The sequence below is a fragment of the Oncorhynchus mykiss genome, chromosome 7 (genome assembly GCF_013265735.2).
Source record: "Oncorhynchus mykiss isolate Arlee chromosome 7, USDA_OmykA_1.1, whole genome shotgun sequence".
Lineage (NCBI taxonomy): Eukaryota > Metazoa > Chordata > Actinopteri > Salmoniformes > Salmonidae > Oncorhynchus > Oncorhynchus mykiss.
The window spans coordinates 18,148,341-18,169,973 of record NC_048571.1 but is presented as its reverse complement, the minus strand read 5'-3'; the positions used below and the strand labels follow the sequence as shown (position 1 = coordinate 18,169,973).

The 21,633-nt window shown below is 42.6% G+C and overlaps 1 protein-coding gene across 3 annotated transcripts in view; it reads left to right on the top strand.

Moving 5' to 3' along the window:
• Positions 1 to 5,971: 5,971 nt before the first annotated feature.
• LOC110527425 (sodium-driven chloride bicarbonate exchanger) overlaps positions 5,972 to 21,633 on the top strand; it is a 40,055-nt gene continuing 24,393 nt past the window's right edge. The window contains exons 1-2 of one of the 3 annotated variants that reach the window (XM_036982851.1): positions 5,972 to 6,274; positions 8,204 to 8,260. In XM_036982851.1, coding sequence (XP_036838746.1) covers positions 6,227 to 6,274; positions 8,204 to 8,260 — 105 coding nt within the window. In that variant the 5' untranslated portion in view covers positions 5,972 to 6,226. Of the gene's footprint in view, positions 6,275 to 8,203; positions 8,261 to 10,061; positions 10,323 to 21,633 lie in introns of those variants that run through there. The other 2 variants (XM_036982852.1, XM_036982853.1) reach the window with 2 other exon arrangements.

The following is a 21,633-nucleotide window of genomic DNA, read 5'->3' as shown; positions in this document are numbered from 1 at the left end:
CCCAGCCAGCCTCTCGGGGGAGGAGAAGATGGAACTAATTGAGTCACAAAATAAACTGGATAACATATATACACATTAAAAGCAGGAGCCTTTATTAGATCTAGGAAAAATGGATTGAGGAGGGAGAACAGAATTCATCCTATTTCTTTAGACTCAAAAAATTGCAATCTAAAAATAACACTATCCATAAGTTAAACATTTATGGTGTTATTACAGATGACCAAAAATTAATCGCTAAATACTGTAGCAATTTTTACAGAAAATTGTATAGCTCTATGTACTGTCAGGAAGCCACAGATATGTTTTTTGACTCACTGAATAATGTTCACTCTATCAGTGATATAGAATCTAAACAGTGTGAAAGTTGAAGAGATTATAGAGTATATCAAACATCTAAAGAACAATAAATCATCAGGTGTTGATGGAATTACATCAGAATTTTACAAATTATTTTCTGAACAAGTAGCTCCCTTCCTATTTGAAGTCTTTTTAGAGAGTATTAAACACAATGTTCTCCCTCCTACAATTAGTCAACACTGATACCTAAGCCTAAAAAATAAGTGCTGCTCATCGATAACTGGCGTCCAATTTGTCTTCTTAATATTGACTATAAGATATTAGCCTTACTACTTGCTTACTTACTTACTACTAAAAATAATTAAGGAAGTCCTGGATGCAATCATTGATGAAACACAGTCTGGCTTTATGAGGAACAGACATATTTCTAACAATGTCAGACTGGTAACAGACATACTTGACTTCGCAGACCTAATAACCGAGGATCTCTTCATATTGTTTTTAGATTTTAATAAAGCATTTGATACAGTAGAGCATCAGTTCCTCTTCCACTCCCTTGAGAGACTTGGCTTTGGGGATTTTTTTCTGTAAGGCTATTAAGACACTCTATACAAATGGTAACAGCTCAAATTGAAATATGGCACCTCAGCTAGATTTAAGTTAAAGAGAGGAATTAGGCAAGGTTGTCCTATCTCTCCGTACCTGTTTTTATTAATCACCCAACTTCTTACAAATTCTTTAAATAATAGTCCTGTACAAGGTATTTCCATAGCTGGTAAAGAAATTATTATTAGCCAGCTGGCTGACGATACTACACTTTTTCTGAAAGATGCTAACCAAATTCCCATATCGATCAATGTGATCTTTACATTAATAAATGTGAACTCGGCTGTCAAAGATTGTGTGACACCTTCAAATGATGGTATTCCAGTAAAATAAGAACTTACATATTTAGGCATAACCATTACAAAGGATAAAAAGTCTAGAGTCTTACTAAATTTTTACCCTCTTATTAAAAAAACCTAGAAGAAGCTAAATCAATGGCTACAGAGGGACTTATCTTTAAAATGTAGAGTCCTAATAACCAAGGCTGAAGGTATCTCTAGACCAACATATGGCGCTCTATCTTTATATCTTGACAGTAAAATAAGCAAGGAGATAGACCAGATGCTTTTCAACTGTCTTTGGAGAAACCGTACCCATTACATTATGAAAACTGTTGTAATGAACACTTATGAGAATGGTGGGCTGAATTTTCTGGACTTTACTACCTTAAATAATACTTTTAAGATCAATTGGATAAAACAATTCCTAAGAACCCCCTTCTATCTGGAATGTTATTCCTCATCATGTCTTCTCTACTTTTGGTGGCATTAACTTCATGTTGGTTTGCAATTATAATATTGACAAAGTTCCAGTGAAACTTTCTGCTTTTCATCGGCAGGTTCTTGTCATGGTCCTTAATTTATAAACAATTTTTCTCCACACATATTATATATGGAATAATCAGGATATATTGTATAAAAATACTTCTTTGTTTTTAGAATATTGGTTCTGAAATAACATCCTATTGGTGAGCCAACTGGTAAATGCAGAGGGTCTTTTACTCAGTTATAAGGAGTTCTTATCACGTTACAAGGTCCCTGTAACACCTAAAGATTTTGAAATTGTTATAGATGCCATTCCCTCAGGTGTTGCTATGTTATTTAGGAACGTGTCAAGACCGGACCCTCAGAGCCGACCTTCTATTGACCCTGTTGACTCATCAGTAGGAAAGATTTGTTTCTCTTTTGGTCCATTCAACAACAGAGCGATACGAACCTTGTTTCAGCAGGATGTTGTATCTATCTATACCTTATGTCATGCCTTATTGGAATGGATTTATTGATTATATATGTTGGAAAAAAGTTTGGATGTTGCCACACACATACCTATGTCAACTAAAATGTCTCCTTTTGTAATGACCACCCAGAAACAGTTTTTTTTGGCATTGTATTCATGTAAGAAAACTGTGGCAAGACATCAGTAGATTTATAATTGAACACAATTATGAAGATCTTACACTATTGTGGAGAGGTGTACTGCTTGGATCCTTTACCTACGATATAAATAAACTGAAACATTTTTATGTAATTAATTTCATTATTCTTTTGGCCAAATTTCATATTCACAAATGTAAATTTACAAACAAAAAAAAAACACATTTTCTTACCTTACAAAATAAATGTAACTGTATTTTAAGACAATTAAATACTCTACTAACAAAAAGCTGTTAGGATTATATGTCCCTTAAGGTCCTTGTGTAATGTGATATTCTACCCCCTTGCCCAATTGTCCATTGTATATTATTCATATATACTTGTTTTCCCACGTGTACTTCCTGTATTGATTTGTTGTTAAAAAAACTTTAATAAAAACTGCACCAAACACATTAGCTAGATGTAAAGTTGGCCGACTACAACCTGCAAAAACGTCCAAATTAATTACAGATTTAAAAAATATTCTCACTATTTTGAGGAAGTATTGACTTTGTTCCTATGGTGACCCATGGGGGACAAACATCATTAACTGCCACATCGAACCACACCCCCAAGATTGAAACTTAGTTTTTTAATGAGCAACGGAAACACATTCGGGAATCTGAGGGGTGAGTATCCAAAAATGTAATGGTATGCTGTCAAACAAGGCTCCAAAAAAGCTAAAGGGGCTCTATAAAGATTTGCTATGTATTCTCCTAAGGCCCATTGCTACTAGAGCAGTCCTTTCCCATACCAGCCGTCTGACTGACTTCCTAAAGCAAAGCCACTGGAGAGGCCCATTGGAAACATCAATCTACCATCCACTGCTCAGCCTGTGATGAAGATGTCAGGTGAGAATCAAAATTTGACTGGTTTAGGCTACACTTATACTGTTTAATTGCCTATAAAAAGAACAAATCTTTTTTGGTAATCATCTTTAATTGCATATCCTAACTTTGGGTTTCTCACCAGGTCATGGCTTCAGTTGTTCAGACATCTTCAAATTAGGGCTGGGCGGTATACAGTATTTTAAGTTATACCGGTATTGATGCAGGGACCGGTTTGGTTTTTACTTGACCTTCTATACCGGTATTTGAATGTATGGGTTGTTAAATGTGATACGCCATGTGTAATGTACATTTTTAGTGTTTACTTCGCTACTTGAGTCATCGCTCTCCGCTTTCTCTCTGTGCCACTTTCCACACAGATCTGGCCACGCCCCCTGTCACTCAAGGAGCGCATTTGACGTTCCTCAACCATGAGACACTTGCGTTCAGTCTGCATGATGAATGCAGCACATGCAACAATGTTGATGACAACAACGCTGTTTTCACTTTGCTTCTTAATATAAATCCACTAGCGTTCTATAACGACACTATTAGTTTGTGTTTCTTACATCCGCAAACAGCTAGTTTGTATTTTCTTAGCAAGTTGCCCTAAATCTTGTGAGATGCTAATTGTTAGCCGCTAATGCTAATAGCTAGCTAGCTAATAAATGTACCGAGTTAGAGCAAACGTAGCTAGCTAATACATCCTGACAATACCAGTGATGGTGTAGACCTAAATCAGCATGTTGTTTGTGCAACAGTGTCTTCTAAATCAAAGAGGAATATGCAAAGCAAGAATATGTTAGCTACATGAAGTAGCCAAGAGAAAACATGCAACGTAGCCAAAATGTATAGGGTCCCCTGGGAAACACTTATCAAAACTTTAATTCCTACCCTGTCACAACTCCTCCCTGGCATTTTAATTCGTTGTCATCTCAAACAACGCTCTATTTAAAGTGCCCACTATTATATTCTAACTATAGAAATAGAATAGTCATTCTATTTCCATGATTCCAACAGTTTTGCTCTAATTCACAAGTCAAATCTCAATTGCAACATTTGGTTAAAAATAAATACTAGATTATTTGCCCATATCATGGCAGTGTGGAAATTACTTTGAAGAACTGAAATGGCTCAAGGTGGAAATAGGAGTCACTCTGATTAAGTTGGGGTTTACCCACAAAATTGTCCATAACTCTGTCTCCAAATATCTAGGTTTGGACCAATATGCACTTTAAGCACTTTGACATGCAAATACAGGCCCAGCCTTACTCAAGACATTTTAAGACCTTTGCACTATCCTGCTGATTTTTTTGTAAATATTCTGTAAATATCCGTAGCTTTTTTCCGTTGTTGTGTTTCCCATGTTAATATGTGATCTTGTCATATGAACTATGACTGCTGCGAAATGGAATTGCCTCTTGAGGACATTAAAGTTGTCTGAACCTGTAATTATTTCATCCGTATAAATGACACATCAGTACTTCACCAGAAGGAGCTCTGCTAACTTTGATCCCTGCAGATTTCAGTGGCCCATGGGGAAAAACGAATGTGTGTATTTTGCTGCAGTTCTGTGGAACAGTTTCCCAAGCTACCTAAAAACTCATCAGAGAACAGCTTTAAGGTGTCACAAACAAACCAACAATATTTGAGAAACACCATGGCGGTTTGATTAGGGGTATTCTCCCACGAGGTGACTCGTAAACGGGCTCCTCTGTGCTGTAATGTCGTTGTTGTAAATGGATTGCTGTAAATTGCTTTTGTTGCTTTTAATTGCATCGAGTGCATGTGCAGTGTTGGTCTTTCCCACCTGTCATCTTGCTGAACAATGAGGACCACTATGGAAATAAGCCATCGGGTTTCATTGTGTTTTTATCCTCAATTATTTTTTGATGTATGTAATGTTTTCTCCTGCTGGAGCAGCCTACTGCTTTTGATTATCCAATACATTTGATCAATCAGTTGATCAACAACTTTATCTTGAGTTGTACCATAGAAATATAATTTAATTGAAACGGGTATTCATTTCAATCTAATATCTCGATGTAATTGGAGATGTGTTTTTTCTATTGATAGTTGTTTTATATTTGTAATATATTCCTGCTTGATTAATGTTGATCATTGCATTTTAAAGAAAATGAGCTGGCTACTGAAAATTACGCCAATTTATTAATCAAATTGCTCAGTTTGATATGACGCATCATCCCATTAAACACTAGGTGGCACCAATGTAACGTTTTTCAAAGGATGTCAGTCAACGACTTCACAAATGGGTAAATGAATCAATGTGCTGTATATCCCATCGCACTGCGCACACATGTGGGCCATGATATAAATGGTTCATGGTTATCTGCATGTATTTTACAATTTATGAAGTAGGCCATTCGATTACGGTCCCAAATTTCCCTCGTCAATTGCAATAGAGCAAATTAATTACTGTATAGGCTAATTTCATGGGTCAGGCATCAATCCTAGGATCCTTCCTTAACCCCATAATACGGACAAAACCAAAATAGACAACAATTAAATATGGTAGCCTACGTGCTTTTGTGTGTGGTTAATTTGGATTACAATAGGACCATGGTATAATGGCGTATAATAGCCTACCTAATTCTATAGTGTCCCAAATTAACAGAAATATCTGTCAACATAGCAACTAGAGCATACCTCTGTTTTATCCTGAACTTCTCCAGTGTTGTGCGCTCATATCCTGTTCTATTGAGTGCAAAGCGTCCTAAAACAATATTCTGTGGATCATTTTTAAGAATAGGTCGACATGTGTGCAATCTTGGGGCAACGCGCGCCACTGTGGACGAAATCTATATCGTGCGGCGCTTCATTGCCTCACGTGTGCTCCAACTCGTCATGGAGCGCAAATTGCACTCTCCAAGCTTGAGCGCGTGAATGGGAAATCGCTACCCCATGACTAAATTATGTAGGACTGGACGAGGAGGATGCTTACCTTCATTTGAGAAAATCGGCCCAGTTTATATAAGGGTTCACCCTGATATAGCCCGGCAACACTAGATAGAATAATACATTAGGAGCGTATCAAGTCTACAGAGAAAGCGAGGAAAGGAAAACATGGACCTAACGGACCAAGGAGCACAAATGGAGCCGCTACTGCCCTCGGTAAGGATGTCCCATAGACAACCTACAATAGGCAACCATTGTGTTCTCACTGAAAATGGATTTCATATGTCTTGATGTGGGGATTGAACACACCTGCGTAGATCAGCCTATGTGTGCAATACATTTGAAATAAATCATAGATAACCGATGTAATAACATATAATAGACTATTTTATAGCATTAGAACATTACAGAACTGTAGTAGGCCTAATATAGGTAAGTAGGTTATAACCTAGTTTTATAGACCGGTTTGCCAAGACAACTGTTTTATCGAAAATATCGAGACATCGTAATATTTGTGATGATCGCTTCACTCTGGACCATCCTGGATCTTTTATTTGTGCTGGACCAATAGACCTGCATTAATACTGTCATCAACGTGGGCTAATAAAACTCCACAATGTTGATGTTTTTATTGCATAGTCTACTACATCAAGTACCTATAGAATACTGTAATTAGCCTGATTTAGAAAGATATGGTCGTAGTTATTTACCAATTACTAATGCCTCATTTTTCTTTTTATCCACTAATTTCTCCTCTAATGCCATAGCTGACACATTTTGTTATTGATAAAGGATGATGTAGGCCCATGCCTTGTTGATGCACCTACTGACAGTGGAGGCTGCTGAGGGGAAGACGGCTCACACTAATGGCTGGAACAGAGCAAATGGAATGGCATTAAACCGTGTGTTTGATCTATTTGATACCATTCCACCTATTCCGCTCCGGCCATTACCACGAGCCCGTCCTCCCCAATTAAAGTGCCACCAACCTCCTGTGCCTACTGTGGTTCCAGTTCAATTGGTCCCCTGCTGGATTACCTTACGGTGGAGCCGATTAGAATGTTTGTCATCTTGTTCATCCGGACTCAGAGTCAGACACATCCCAACTGATAACCAAATACTTCATAGAAGCACTATGGTGAAGTCCTACTCAGTCTGTCTGCCAATCAGTGGTTATGATGCGAAGGAGAGAAGGAAAAGAAGCCATTTAAGAGCTTTGGGACAGAGCCAGGTCCTATAATTGTGGACAGCTGTAAATTCATGGGCCCCATGTTGTTACGGTAGTTTACTACTAGACAGTAGATGTCGGCTCATCTGATATCTGATTGGACCCATTAGGATCTATAGGTGTATTATTAAGGAAAGCCACAGACAGACACCACTCATCAATAAGAACCAGAGTTTTTTTTCTCTCTCTCTCACCCTATAGGACATACTCTTTCTATGGTCAATCCACGGTCATAGACAAGACTGATGAATCGTAATCTATACATGTTGAATAGAGACCACGCCCAGTGGTGTCCAAAGACTGTGCCTGTTTCAGCGGTCAGGTCCTGTTTAGCATTCCGGTGATGGCTTGTTGAGAAATGGCCGCCGTGCTGGATTCTCGCCTCAAAGCCAGGGAGAGGAGAAATATGGCTTTTGCTCAAACACTGTGGAAAACATTGTTTCCCTTTATGCATAGGTCATTATAAAAAGAAAAACCAAACATGACATTGAAAAACTACATTGATAAAACAGGTCGCCCGTGCGAGCCTACTTAACCAGTGCTGTGGATTGACCACGGGTTGAATATAACATGGGATGCTTTTGGCCACTGACTCACAATGCAGAGTGCAGTGCCCTGTCATCATAACTCTTGGCTGCCTAGCTGTAGCGTGTGTCCTGAATCCCAATGCGTTGCCATAGTTGCTGAAGGTTGTGTGTGGGTATGTGAGGTGATAGTAGGAGCGAGTATTATGTGGAAATCCTCAGTGTATGACAAACAAAAATGGCATGTAAACTTGTATTAGAAACCTGGGGACCGGCAGTGATTGCATAGCACTCAATGACTTCCAGTGTGACGATGCATAGCTAAGCAAGACTGGATTATGCATGGAAACAATGTCCTGTGGATTGATGTTATACTGACCTTGTTACTTACAGGAAATGAGCCCCCAGAGCCATCAGAGCCCTCAGGCACCTCAAGGAGACACGAATGTGGTGAGTACTTCTGCTTTCATACCAAGCCAAGCATGCAGGATAAGTCCTACTACTTTTGCTCAGTGATTCCTTTTGATTTCCACTACAGATAAAGCCACTTCATGCAGCAAATGTGTAGGCATCCATTTCAAACGGTCTTGGTTATGAATATCACTGAAAATCCATCTGGGCAAGCTTTCGAAGTCCTGAGTCAGACTTGAGATAAGAGCTTCCAACCAAGACTTTCACAGAAATCATTCATTGACGTCAATGGGAGACTTCAGCAAAAACTCGAGTCGAGCGCTCCGATTCCACATCAGAAATACATGGTATATATTGGTTAGAGAGAGTGTGTTGGGAGTTAGGGCTGGAGACAGGAGATGGAGAGGGTGTGATGTAGTAAAGATGGGTCTGAATGTTGAGTCCTAAACCTGGGCACAGTGAGCCTGGCTGGTCTTCTGGCTGGAGTGGATCTAGTGTGAACAGACGGGGGAGGTCTGTAGAGAAGAGTGGGTATAGCAGGCAGAGCTAGGCCTGTTCTCTTGGACATAATGTTCTTGGATCAGTGGGACATCTCTGTCTGACTGGGTGATCCGACTGTGCAGAGCCAGCCCCACTGTAGTGAGCTAAGTGACTGGACCGACTGTGCAGAGCCAGCCACACTGTAGCGAGCTAAGTGCCTGGACCGACTGTGCAGAGCCAGCCACACTGTAGCGAGCTAAGTGCCTGGACCGACTGTGCAGAGCCAGCCCCACTGTAGCGAGCTAAGTGCCTGGACCGACTGTGCAGAGCCAGCCCCACTGTAGTGAGCTAAGTGACTGGACCGACTGTGCAGAGCCGGCCCCACTGTAGCGAGCTAAGTGACTGGACCGACTGTGCAGAGCCAGCCCCACTGTAGCGAGCTAAGTGACTGGACCGACTGTGCAGAGCCGGCCCCACTGTAGCGAGCTAAGTGACTGGACCGACTGTGCAGAGCCAGCCCCACTGTAGCGAGCTAAGTGCCTGGACCGACTGTGCAGAGCCAGCCTCACTGTAGCGAGCTAAGTGCCTGGACCGACTGTGCAGAGCCAGCCCCACTGTAGTGAGCTAAGTGCCTGGACCGACTGTGCTGAGCCAGCCCCACTGTAGTGAGCTAAGTGCCTGGACCGACTGTGTGCCTTTGGATGTTTAATTATAGCAGAGAGAGGGGGAGGAAGAGAGAGAAGGGGAGGGGGTGAGGGAGTGAAGACACAGCTATTAGAGATGCTAGTGCCTTTCCTTCATATTTCTGTTAGTTTCCCCAACAATCATATTTATCATCCGTGCCTAAATTGTTATTGATCCAGTATTACTGCCACTCAGAATGTATGTCATTAGGTAGTGTAGCAGAAGAATCGCTTGAAGCGCTGGGTCCATTTCCAGTACAGCATGTTTCTGCCACAGTGTTCTGCTGACCATGCAGCACAGACTGAGTACAGTAGTGTCCTAGGCAGGACACACACACACACACACACACACACACACACACACACAGAGGATGACTGCAGAGTAGAACCGCCTCATAGCATGTCCCTGTGGATTTGGGATGGATCAGATGTGGCAGGTGCAGCGGTGAGAAGTCCTAGGGCTTTTCTCTTCAAACCTCACAGAAGAAGGGTCTGTGTGTGTGTTTTGCTTACCGTGACTTAGCTACAAGCTTCTCTTAGATAAGAGGGCCACAACACCACACAGCCCAGCATCAGTGATGTCAGCAGCTCGCTAATCTCACAGGGGATTGGTGGACGGATGCTTGTCAGAAAACATCGGAGCCCGTCTGGATCAGAGCTGGGCAGTCTGAGCGCTTGTTTGTGTTGCAAAGCTGCTGTCAGGAGGAGGCTGGCTGGCATGGGGAAGAGGAACCGGTGAGAAGAGCCTGGCTCGACCTTTCTGCCAATATCTCCAGCCGACAAACACAGACTCTGTCCAGGGCTTGGATTCTGAGCTTCCATCTTGCGGTCTCTCGACCACTGTACATCCAAGGGGAAATCTCGGGCATCCTTGCCCACACTGACGCGCCATGTTATCGGGGAGCTTGGATCCCAACTCTAATGGATTTAACTGCCAGGTACGCCTCTGGGTTTAGCCTGTGCCACCTGAGGGAGGTTGGCACATAGGGGTGGCACAAAGAATGGGATGGAAATGCTGGTGATGATCAGGTGGCCTAAACTATTGGTTGTTGCATCACAACATTGTTTGTGTTCATGTAAGAATATATCCTGATTGGAGTTTTAGCTCATATTTGGGGTTATGAAAATATACCACTGCAGACTTATCATGCACACATTCACGTCATCATTTCTCAACAGTGACATTGGACAGAAACACTATACAACATTATTGATGGATAGCAAACGGGCCATTTGACGCTTTCCTGGACACTCTGGCGGATTAACATTGAAGTCACTACAGGGCAGAGTGAATGGCCTCCAGTTCAGTAGTATAGTGTTGGTTAATGCGATGCTTGATCACTGCTGTTGTTCTGCAGTAGAGGCTAGCGGTGCTGCTGATCTCCATGCATAGGAAAAGGTTCTGAGGAGCTACTGACAGATGGGACTCGAGCACTCTCATTTTGCGAGTTGGGGGAGATCGAGCTAGAGATTATACCCACTGCCATGAACCCGACTGATCTTTGAGAGAAGCCAGAGGAAACCAAATGACCTAAACTGTTTGTGTTTGTCTCTGTCTTTGTCCATTTACGGCTACTTCAGAAGTATTGCTGTTTGTTGATGTCTTTTAGGCTTTGGATTAAACTGTGTTGATGTCACAAAGTGAATAGGACGTCTGTGATAGATAGGTATGGCTTTGAGAAGCTCTCCTGGGATGCTGATGCTGAGCACACTGCCATTGCCACGGTAACTACGGCCATCTGTAGGGATCAGACGCGTGACGACGTCTGCCCTTATCCAATCCCATGGCTCTGGTGTAAGGGGCTCCGCCCATGCTAATCCACTAGCTGCAGCTATATAGAATCCCCCCGGCTTGAAACATATGTACAGTACTCTCATCCACATTAGACTGATCTACAGTCAGTAATCCTCTATCCCGTAGTTGAGGCTTTGTGAAAAGTCACATGCTATATGCTTCTGACCTGTATAGGTGTTGTTGGTCAAAATAATAAGTAGAGATATTCTTTAATGTATACCTCATGGCCTAGATATCCTATGAAGGTAAACGTTGATCATCTCTGCAGGTTCCGTGCGTCACAGAACTCCCTGAGAGACATATGAGGAACGTGGAAATTGGGTCACAAGGCTGGTGTGTGTGTCCTGGAAGGCTGTATTCTCACCGAAACAGCTTCCTGGAAACGGCTCGTGTGAAATCTCCGGGTTGAATTTTCCCCTAGGTACAGATTTAGGATCAGCGTCCCCTCCCCCAATCCTAACCTTAACCATTAGTGGGGGAAAAGCGTAGCTGACCTCAGGTCAGCGTCGAGGGGCAACTTCACCCTACACCCGTGTGAACAGATAGGTCTGTGATTTTTACTGGCAAAGATATGGGTACATAACCCAGGCACACCTTTCGGTCAACATTAGGAGACATCCTCTGTGTTTATTGTTTCTTAATGAGTTCCATAATACTTCCTCCCCCTGAAAGATAACATCAGCAGACCATCTCCTCTAGTGCAGCAGCCAATCATATTGTTCTCTCTGCCAGCGGTCGACCTGAAGTCCCAGGATGTCATTTTGATTTGTAGGTGGTTTACATTTTAAACAAAGACTTTGTTCACAACCGGGATGTGCAACCCTGGCCCTGGGGTTGCAGACTGTGTGTTAGCAGGCCTTTGTTCCAGCCCTGCATTAAACACTTCTGATTCAACTGGTTACAGTGGGTGCATTATCAAACCAGTTCTTGTTCGAACTCAAGAAAACTATGTATTTCCTGTGCTGAAAATCACCGTCTCCTTGAATGCGGTCATTCGAAAATAAAATGCTCAAGGAAAAGGAAATCTCAAGCGAGGTTCTAGAGTGGGTCTCAAAGGAAGGAATGGCGTCCAGCAGTGTGTGTGGGAGGTAAAGACGAGAAAGGAAGTCGTTTTTAAGCTGCCAGTCATTTTTAAGGGAACTGGAAGTGTTGGGTGCAGTTTATTTCAGAACACATCAGTTGCTAGTTGAGAGACCTCTACACACCATGCTCTTTGTTGAAAGCCACCTGACCATCTGTCGGTTTGATGAGAACATGTCATTATCACAAAATTGAACATGAAGAGAATGCTACGGTTCGTACTGTCCAAGGTGTAGGACCTGACCTAACATGAGGGGAATGCAGGTGCTATCGCTACACACACAGGGACCAGCTGGTGTGTGTGTGCGTGTGTGTGTGTGTGTGTGTGTGTGTGTGTGTGTGTGTGTGTGTGTGTGTGTGTTGTTGCAACTGTGCGTGTGTGTTTGTGCTCACTCGGGTTCTGATATAAACAAAAATATACATGTAACAATTTAAAAGATTTTACTGAGATACAGTTCATATTATATATATATATATATATATATATATATATATATATATTAACCAGGCAAGTCAGTTAAGAGCAAATTCTTATTTACAATGACAGCCTACCCCGGCCAAACCCGGACGATTGGGACTCACAATCACGGCCGGATGTGATACAGCCTGGAATCGAACCAGGGACTGTAGGGACGCCTCTTGCACTGAGATGCAGTGCCTTAGGAGTCCTTAGGAAATCAGACAATTGAAATATATTCATTAGGCCATAATCTATAGATTTCACATGACTGCGCGGGGGTGCAGCCATGAGTGAGCCTGGGAGGGCATAGGCCTAGCCAATCAGAATGAGTTTTTCCCACAACAAGGTGCACCTGTGTAATGATCATGCTGTTTAATCAGCTTCTTGATATGCCACACCTGTCAGGTGGATAGATTATCTTGACAAATGGTAAATGTTCACTAACAGCGATGTAAACAAATGTGTGCACAAAATCTCTGGGATTTCTTTACATCTGCTCATGAAACATAGGACCAGTGTATACTACCTAATTTGTCATCACCTCCAAGCCTCCCGTGCTCCTTCATGGGTCGTCCTTTTAACCAGTAGCAGTTAGGACAGCTTATCTAGAGTTTTGATTAGATGGTATATGCTGTAGCTACAAAGTTACTTTTTCGTAGCAGGTTAGGAGCACTTACGCAGCAGGTTAGGAGAATTACCCTAACCTTAACCCTTATGCTAACCCTAAACTTAACCCTTACCCTAACCATTACCCTAACCCTTATTCTCAATCTAACCATACCCTAACCAAGCATTTCCTTATCAACAGATAGAAAACCCAATTAGGACCCAATTAGGTTAGGAAAAGGGTTAGGGTGAGCTAAAAGGCTCTCCTAACCTGCTACGAAAAGTAACTTCCGATGGTAGCTGTACTACTTTATCGAGGTCAGTTAGCTTCCTCGTGGTCCGACTCCTCTCAGGAAACACAGACTGACTTTGTTGATTCCTAAGGTCACAGTCACACTCACTCCATAATAGTCCATTGATGTCAGATTTCAGAACTCATCAGAATGAGTGGTGACTGGTGGGGATACAGACTACTAGGTTATCCTGGGTCAGTTGTCGTGTCCCAGGGTTGGGGGCTGATTTGGGTCAGTGGTGTATTGTATTGATAGGCTAGCTGGCTGGGGGAATGAAAGCACCACCTGTGAAACTGTAATTCTATTCCGGGCCACCTCCTGTTTGTAATCCATAGAGGGATTTTGGTTTCGGAGGCTTTTGGCTTGATTCTCGTTTTTTGTTGCTTCGTCACTGTCACGGAAAAAAATCTACAAAAAGTATGATTTGACAGACAAAACCCGGTAATCAAGTTACTGGAGTAAATAAAACAATTGTGTCAATATTCACTTTTGTACCTTTTCACTTCGTAAAGAACGGGTGTCCTTGATGGTTTGTATTCATAGCAGGAAACCTGTTTACAGGTTTTTTTTAGATGAGATGTTTTCTTGTCACATACGCCGGATCGGTCCTGCGATAGACTAGCGCCCTGTCCAGCGGGAATACTTGTACATCAATCTGCCTCACGCTACAGAAACAGGAGATAGACTCCTGCCTAATGGGCCTTTCTGGCTCGGACAAAGCTTAGTTACTAAATAGACGACCGATTCCCCTCCCATCCCATCTCTACCGCCAAATCTGCATATCTATGTAAATATAAGCGTATTGGACGCAGTCCAGATTAAAGGGGAGATTGTTGTAAACTTCAAGGAAATAGTAGGATAAAGCTCTTCCTTGTCCCTGTTCTGTTCAGGGCTCTATGTTCAGGGCTCTATGTTCAGGGCTCTATGTTCAGGGCTCTATGTTCAGGGCTCTATGTTCAGGGCTCTATGTTCAGGGCTCTATGTTCAGGGCTCTATGTTCAGCGCTCTATGTTCAGGGCTCTATGTTCAGGGCTATGTCCCAAATGTCCCTGTGGACCTACACTGCACAGATGATACATACAGTTAGTCAGCTTGATAGGAAAGAGCAGAGTGCATCAGTGAGCAACACGTGTAGGGACATGGGGGGAGGCTTCTGTAGCCCTGAACTGAATACCAAACAACTGTACGCGTTTCTCCTCCTCTGTCTCTTTCTGTCTCACAGAGAGCCGCTTTAGGATAAGAATAAGACTACGCTTTCAGTAAATAGTCAAATGACACAAAACAAATCATGGACAATTGCTGATGGGAAATGCAGAAAATGTAGCTACACACTGTTTCTACTGCATCTCTGTGGAGTGCATAGAGAACAGGAGAATAAGCCCTGGGAACGGCCTTGGTGTTTAGTAAACAGAGAGGAGGAGGGAGAGAAGCCAATGGCAGGCATCTTTCCAAGGTCAACCTTGAACTCGCCAAACGTGGAAATCAGACAGACGGTCAAGCTCCTTGTCCTCCTTTGGTTTTCAGTCCCGGGCTACAGCAGCTTCCCCTTCCCCCTACATGATGTCAAGCTCCTCGTCCTCCTTTGGTTTTCAGTCCCGGGCGACAGCAGCTTCCCCTTCCCCCTACATGATGTCAAGCTCCTCGTCCTCCTTTGGTTTTCAGTCCCGGGTGACAGCAGCTTCCCCTTCCCCCTACATGATGTCAAGCTCCTCGTCCTCCTTTGGTTTTCAGTCCCGGGCTACAGCAGCTTCCCCTTCCCACTACATGATGTCAAGCTCCATGTCCTCCTTTGGTTTTCAGTCCCGGGCTACAGCAGCTTCCCCTTCCCACTACATGATGTCAAGCTCCTCGTCCTCCTTTGGTTTTCAGTCACGGGCTACAGCAGCTTCCCCTTCCCCCTACATGATGTCAAGCTCCTCGTCCTCCTTTGGTTTTCAGTCCCGGGCTACAGCAGCTTCCCCTTCCCCCTACATGATGTCAAGCTCCTCGTCCTCCTTTGGTTTTCAGTCCCGGGCTACAGCAGCTGTCCCCTACATGTGTTTCTCTGCTCATTCCCATCATGCTGACTAACTGCCTGCAGAACTAGGCCTGGATATGCGTTTGTTAGCGTGTGCATGGTGTGTGCTCATTTCTCTGTGCATTTATGCGTGTGTGTGCGTGCGTGCATGGAGAGCAACTCCCACCTCGCACTGGCTGCTCTGATGTCGTCACCAGGCAGAGGGCATGATAGGAGCTGATTTAGTCAGTGCTGTGTATGTCTCTTTCCAGGGTTAGATCCTGGGATATACACACCTATGGCAAAAGGTTAGCATTTGTGGGGAGATTAAATCTTTGGCGGGAAGCTCTCTCTGCCGCTCTTACATCAGTGTTCTGCAGCCTGCAGGAGATCCTGTCCCCACACCAGGCTATTAATAGATAGAGACAGAAACCTGCTGCAGGCCGGAGATGCTGTTTCATTTCTCAAACTGAACAGAAGACACGGAACACCACTCCGTCCTCCTATAGTGGTCCCGGCACAGAGAAAGACAGTTGGCGTTCTAGGATTTATTGACCGCTTTTCTCATCATGTTGATCTAACGAGACTTCAACATCAATTCATGAGCAAGTCTCTGTTAACCTGTCTACGATACTGGTTCCCAATTGGGGATCAACCCTCCCACGTGCAGCTGGAACGGTGGCGCATGGAACGCAAAAATATTCTTAAAAATATTTAACCTCCACACATTAACAAGTCCAATAGCTCAAATGAAAGATAAACATCTTGTTCATTTAGCCAGCAAGTCAGATTTCTAAAATGTTTTACGGCGAAAACATAGCACATATATATGTAAAACCACCACCAGACACAGCTCATTTCAATAGCCAAAACATGCAATCAACAAACGCAGGATTAAAAAATAAATCGCTCACTAACCTTTTGAAAATCTTCATCAGATGACAGTAATATGACATATTACACAGTACATATTTTTTTTTTTCAATAATATGCCATTTATATCCATAAATGTCCATTTACAGTGAGTTCACCTTCAGAAATTACTCAAAAACGCCCGCAGGAAATCTATGTAGCGCGGCAAGATAACGTAAAATAGACATCATAAACTTTGACTAAATATACATGTTCTACATATAGTTAGAAAGATACACTGCTTCTTTATGCAACCGCTGTGTTAGATTTATTTTTAACGTTACAGAAATCGCACACTATTCCATATTGTGAGACAGCGCTCAGTTCCAAGCTACATTTCCACGTAATGTTGGAGTCAACAGAAACACAGATTTAAGCATAAATATTCCCTTACCTTCGATGGTCTTCGTTCAGAATGTTCTGGAAGGCTTCATACTTACCCAATACATCGTTTGGTTTCAAGTCTTGCGTCTTTGTATTAGCTACTGCTAATAACATCAGCTGAAATGCACCCAAAACGTCCTCTGGTCCGGATAAGTTGCGCATCAAAACTTCAAAATTACACATTATATGTCGACTAAACAGGTCAAACTAAGTGCAGAAGCAAGCTTTATGATGTTTTAGACGTGCAAAACAAACTTCAATTCAATCGCCCATCGTCTGCCCTTCTCTTCAGTGCTGGAAACAAAGGAATGACTGTGACCAATTCGCGCCCATACGCACAGCCTATTCTCTCGTGGCACGCACTAATTTCACTCCCATAGGGTCAATTCTCGCGCGATTTGAACGGTTTGAAGCTCTAATGAAAGAGGACATCTAGCGGAAGAGATAGAAAGTGTCCCCAGAATCATAGCTGGTTGGGAGGGGTGGGGGCATGACGTCAAAGTTGCTCCAACTTTCATGGCCACAGAAACTAGTTTGGAAGAATGCCTGCCCTGTGAGTTCTGCTATACTTACAGACATAATTCCAACGGTTTTAGAATCTTTAGAGTGTTTTCTATCCAATAATAATTTTTATTTGCATATATTAACAATTTTTGAAAGATTTTTTTTCCAGTTTACTAGGGGTACCCAATCTCTCCAAAGGGGGCGTTTGTCTGCCATATCCTCAACTTAAGATGGTTTTGTGGGATCAGTGGTAGTCCTCTCCATTCTAACTCTCTCGGATCAGGAAGTGAATTGAAATTTGATTCATTAATAAAATGAGTATCATGTAAGTTGAGTGAATGACACTTCTACTTCTGAAATGAACTGAGATTCATCTCCTGAATTCACTGAATGGAAATTGAATTGACACTCAACCCTGAAGAGGATAACAAATATTTGATCAGACCCAGAATTTATAACAAGACGTTCTCGTAGGTTATTTCATTGTTGTTATATCAGACCAAACATTTTTCTCACGGGCTAGCAGCCAGGGAGCAGGGGGTGGGGGATTTCATTATGGTGTCACTGAGAACGAGGGGATTTCCCAGGGGGCCGTGGGTCCTCCTGGGGATAGAAGCAGCAGGGTCTGCCCCTGGTCACCCTTCACATTTCTCCAAGGGTGGTCTCTCGCGCTCCACACTCTGCTATGACAGCCATACTGCCTGATAAATCGAATGGGGATACATGACAGTTTTGCCCTACACCATTGAATAAACAAAAATATGTATTTATGACTTTTTAAATTCCGTGCCCGACACCAAAGGGACTCTGGTTAGGATGTCTTTCTTTCTTTCATACTTTCATTCTTTCATTCATTCCTCTTTTGATGCTTCTTCCCACAGCCTCTATACTAGAGATCTCAGTCAGACTGTTTCAGCTGTGTATGTGGAAACAGCTTTGCTTGTGTCCGCCTTCTAAGATAATCATTGAGCACACTGACACTGCCCACATGATGGGTCAGTGGCCCATTCCTTGAAGCAAGATGTAAATGACTTGACATCCAATATCACATTCACAAACAAACCAGCGCTGAAAATGTTTGTATACTTTCTATTGGTAATTCCTTGATCTCCATCTGTCTAGGAGAAATCACCCTCCTGAGACTGAGACTGTCTAATGTGATGTCTAAGCCCACCCGGCCACAACCCACCCATCCCCACCACCATCTGTCCAGAACATTCCCATGATCCTCTAGGCTCAGTCACATGGGCGTCCATGTGTGGGTGCCTCCTCCCTCCAGCAACCTGGCCTGGGCTAGCCTAATCTTCTTCAGCATCCAGGACTGGCAGTGTAGGACGTCTTTGATTGGTCTGTAGCCACAGTCATCCAGTCACGGGATGCGTATGTAATGGAATAGTATTCCCTGTATAGTGCACTGCTTTTGACCAGCATTCTAAATGGAATGCAGAAAATACAGTCTTTTGTTATACTGTCCAGATTGATCTGAACTGCATAGACGCTTCACATTTGACTTCTGTGGTATCATTTTGTTATGTTAATAGTCTCTGGTATCTTACCTTTGGAAGCTGTGGCATAGAGCCAGTGTCCAGGGGCAGGTTCTGAGGTGCTTCCACCAGCTGCAGGCCTGAAAACATCAACGAGTTCTAGAATTAAGCAACGTGATAGGAATAATACAACCACTATTATCTGTAGCTCATTTCCATGCCTGTTGTATTACTAATACACTGCTGTCGTATCTACACGTCTAACCAAAGTGCTGTAGATTCACTGTCTCCCAATCACGTTGAGTGCTGATTACATTCTAGTCTGATTAGATTGTCAAATGATGCAATATGGAAAAGCTCAGCAGTGACCGGAAATGATTTGAGTGTAGCATTGACTTGTGCTCAGAGATGATTGTGAATGAAGTGTGGCTGATTACCAAAGGGAATTAACTAGCATTACTCGGCATCTGTGAGTATAGCCCTGCCTCTCATATTTTACCAGCTTACCGCTGGCACCCAGAACCTCCTATGTCACCTCATGTTATTTGGCAAAAAGATTAATTGTGTCCCACTTGTTGTTGATTCTTCACAAAAAAATACAGTTTTATATCTTTATGTTTGAAGCCTGAAATGTGGCAAAAGGTTGCAAAGTTCAAGGGGGCCGAATACTTTCGCAAGGCACTGTATATACAGTTGAAGTCGGAAGTTTACTTACACCGTAGCAAAATACATCTAAACTCAGTTTTTCACAATTCCTGACATTTAATCTTGGTAAAAATTCAATGTCTTAGGTCAGTTAGGATCACCACTTTATTTTAAGAATGTGAAATGTCAGAATAATAGTAGAGAGAATGATTTATTTCAGCTTTTTTTTCTTTCATCACATTCCCAGTGGGTCAGAAGTTTATAGACACGCAATTAGTATTTGGTAGCATTGCCTTTAAATTGTTTGACTTGGGTCAAACATTTTGGGTAGCCTTCCACAAGCTTCCCACAATAAGTTGGGTGAATTTTGGCCTATTCCTCCTGACAGAGCTGGTGTAACTGAGTCAGGTTTGTAGGCCTCCTTGCTCGCGCATGCTTTTTCAGTTCTGCCCACAAATGTTCTATATGATTGAGGTCAGGGCTTTGTGATGGCCACTTCAATACATTGACTTTGTTGTCCTTAAGCCATTTCGCCGCAACTTTGGAAGTATGCTTGGGATCATTGTCCATTTGTAAGACCAATTTGCGACCAAGCTTTTACTTTTGGACTTGAGATATTGCTTTAATATATCCACATACATTTCCCTGCCTCATGATACCATGTATTTTGTGAAGTGCACCAGTCCCTCCTGCAGCAAAGCACCCCTACAACATGATGCTGCCACCCCCGTGCTTCATGGTTGAGATAGTGTTCTTCAGCTTGCAATCCTCCCCCTTTTTCCTCCAAACATAACGATGGTCATTATGGCCAAACAGTTCTATTGTTGTTTCATCAGACCAGACGACATTTCTCCAGAAAGTATGATCTTTGTCCCCATGTGCAGCTGCAAACCGTAGTCTGGCTTATTTTTAATGGTGGTTTTGGAGCAGTGGCTTCCTCCTTGCTGAGTGGGCTTTCAGGTTACTCTGATATAGGACTCGTTTTATTGTGATATAGATACTTTTGTACCGGTTTCCTCCAGCATCTTCACAAGGTCCTTTGCTGTTGTTCTGGGATTGATTTGCACTTCTCACACCAAAGTACGTTCATCTCTAGGAGACAGAACCCGTCTCCTTCCTGAGCGGTATGACGGCTGAGTGGTCCCATGGTGTATATACAGTGGGGAGAACAAGTATTTGATATACTGCCGATTTTGCTGGTTTTCCTACTTACAAAGCATGTAGAGGTCTGTAATTTGTATCATAGGTAGACCTCTACGTGCTTTGTAAGTCTACTACTACTACTACTACTACTGTCTACTATTGTTTTTCTGAGGTGTTGGCTGATTTATTTTGATTTTCCCATGATGTCAAGCAAAGGGGCACTGAGTTCAAAGGTAGGCCTTGAAATACATCCACAGGTACACCTCCAATTGACTCAAATTATGTCAATTAGCCTATCAGAAGCTTCTGAAGCCATGACATAATTTTCTGGAATTTTCCAAGCTGTTTAAAGGCAAGGTCAACTTCAAGTGTATGTAAACTTCTGACCCACTGGAATTGTGATACAGTGATACATTTGAGTGAAATAATCTGTCAGTTAACAATTGTTGGAAAAATGACTTGTGTCGTGCACAAAGTGGATGTCCTAACCGAGTTGCCAAAACTATAGTTTGTTAACAAGATGTTTGTGGAATTGTTGAGAAACGAGTTTTAATGACTCCAACCTAAGTGTCTGTAAACTTCCGACTTCAATTGTATGTGCGTGGGGTCGAGGGTCTCAGAGGGTTGATGGGGTGTGTGTGTGTGTATATGTATGTGTGTTTGTGTGTGTGTGTGTGTGTGTGTGTGTGTGTGTATTTTAAAAAAGCCAGACTACACACACACACACCATCAACCCTCTGAGAACCCTTGACCCCATAACCCTCCTACAACAATCCTAGCCATTTTCAGGATGGTCTGTTGGGTCAACAACAGTGTTCCTCTCGGCAGCTGTGTGAGAGTCAGTATATACCTGACCACACGCATGAGGAAGCATCCTTGTAAAAAAACAACAAACGGGACTAAAACAATAAAGCTATCTGGGTAGTCAGGGAACATGAATTCATAAA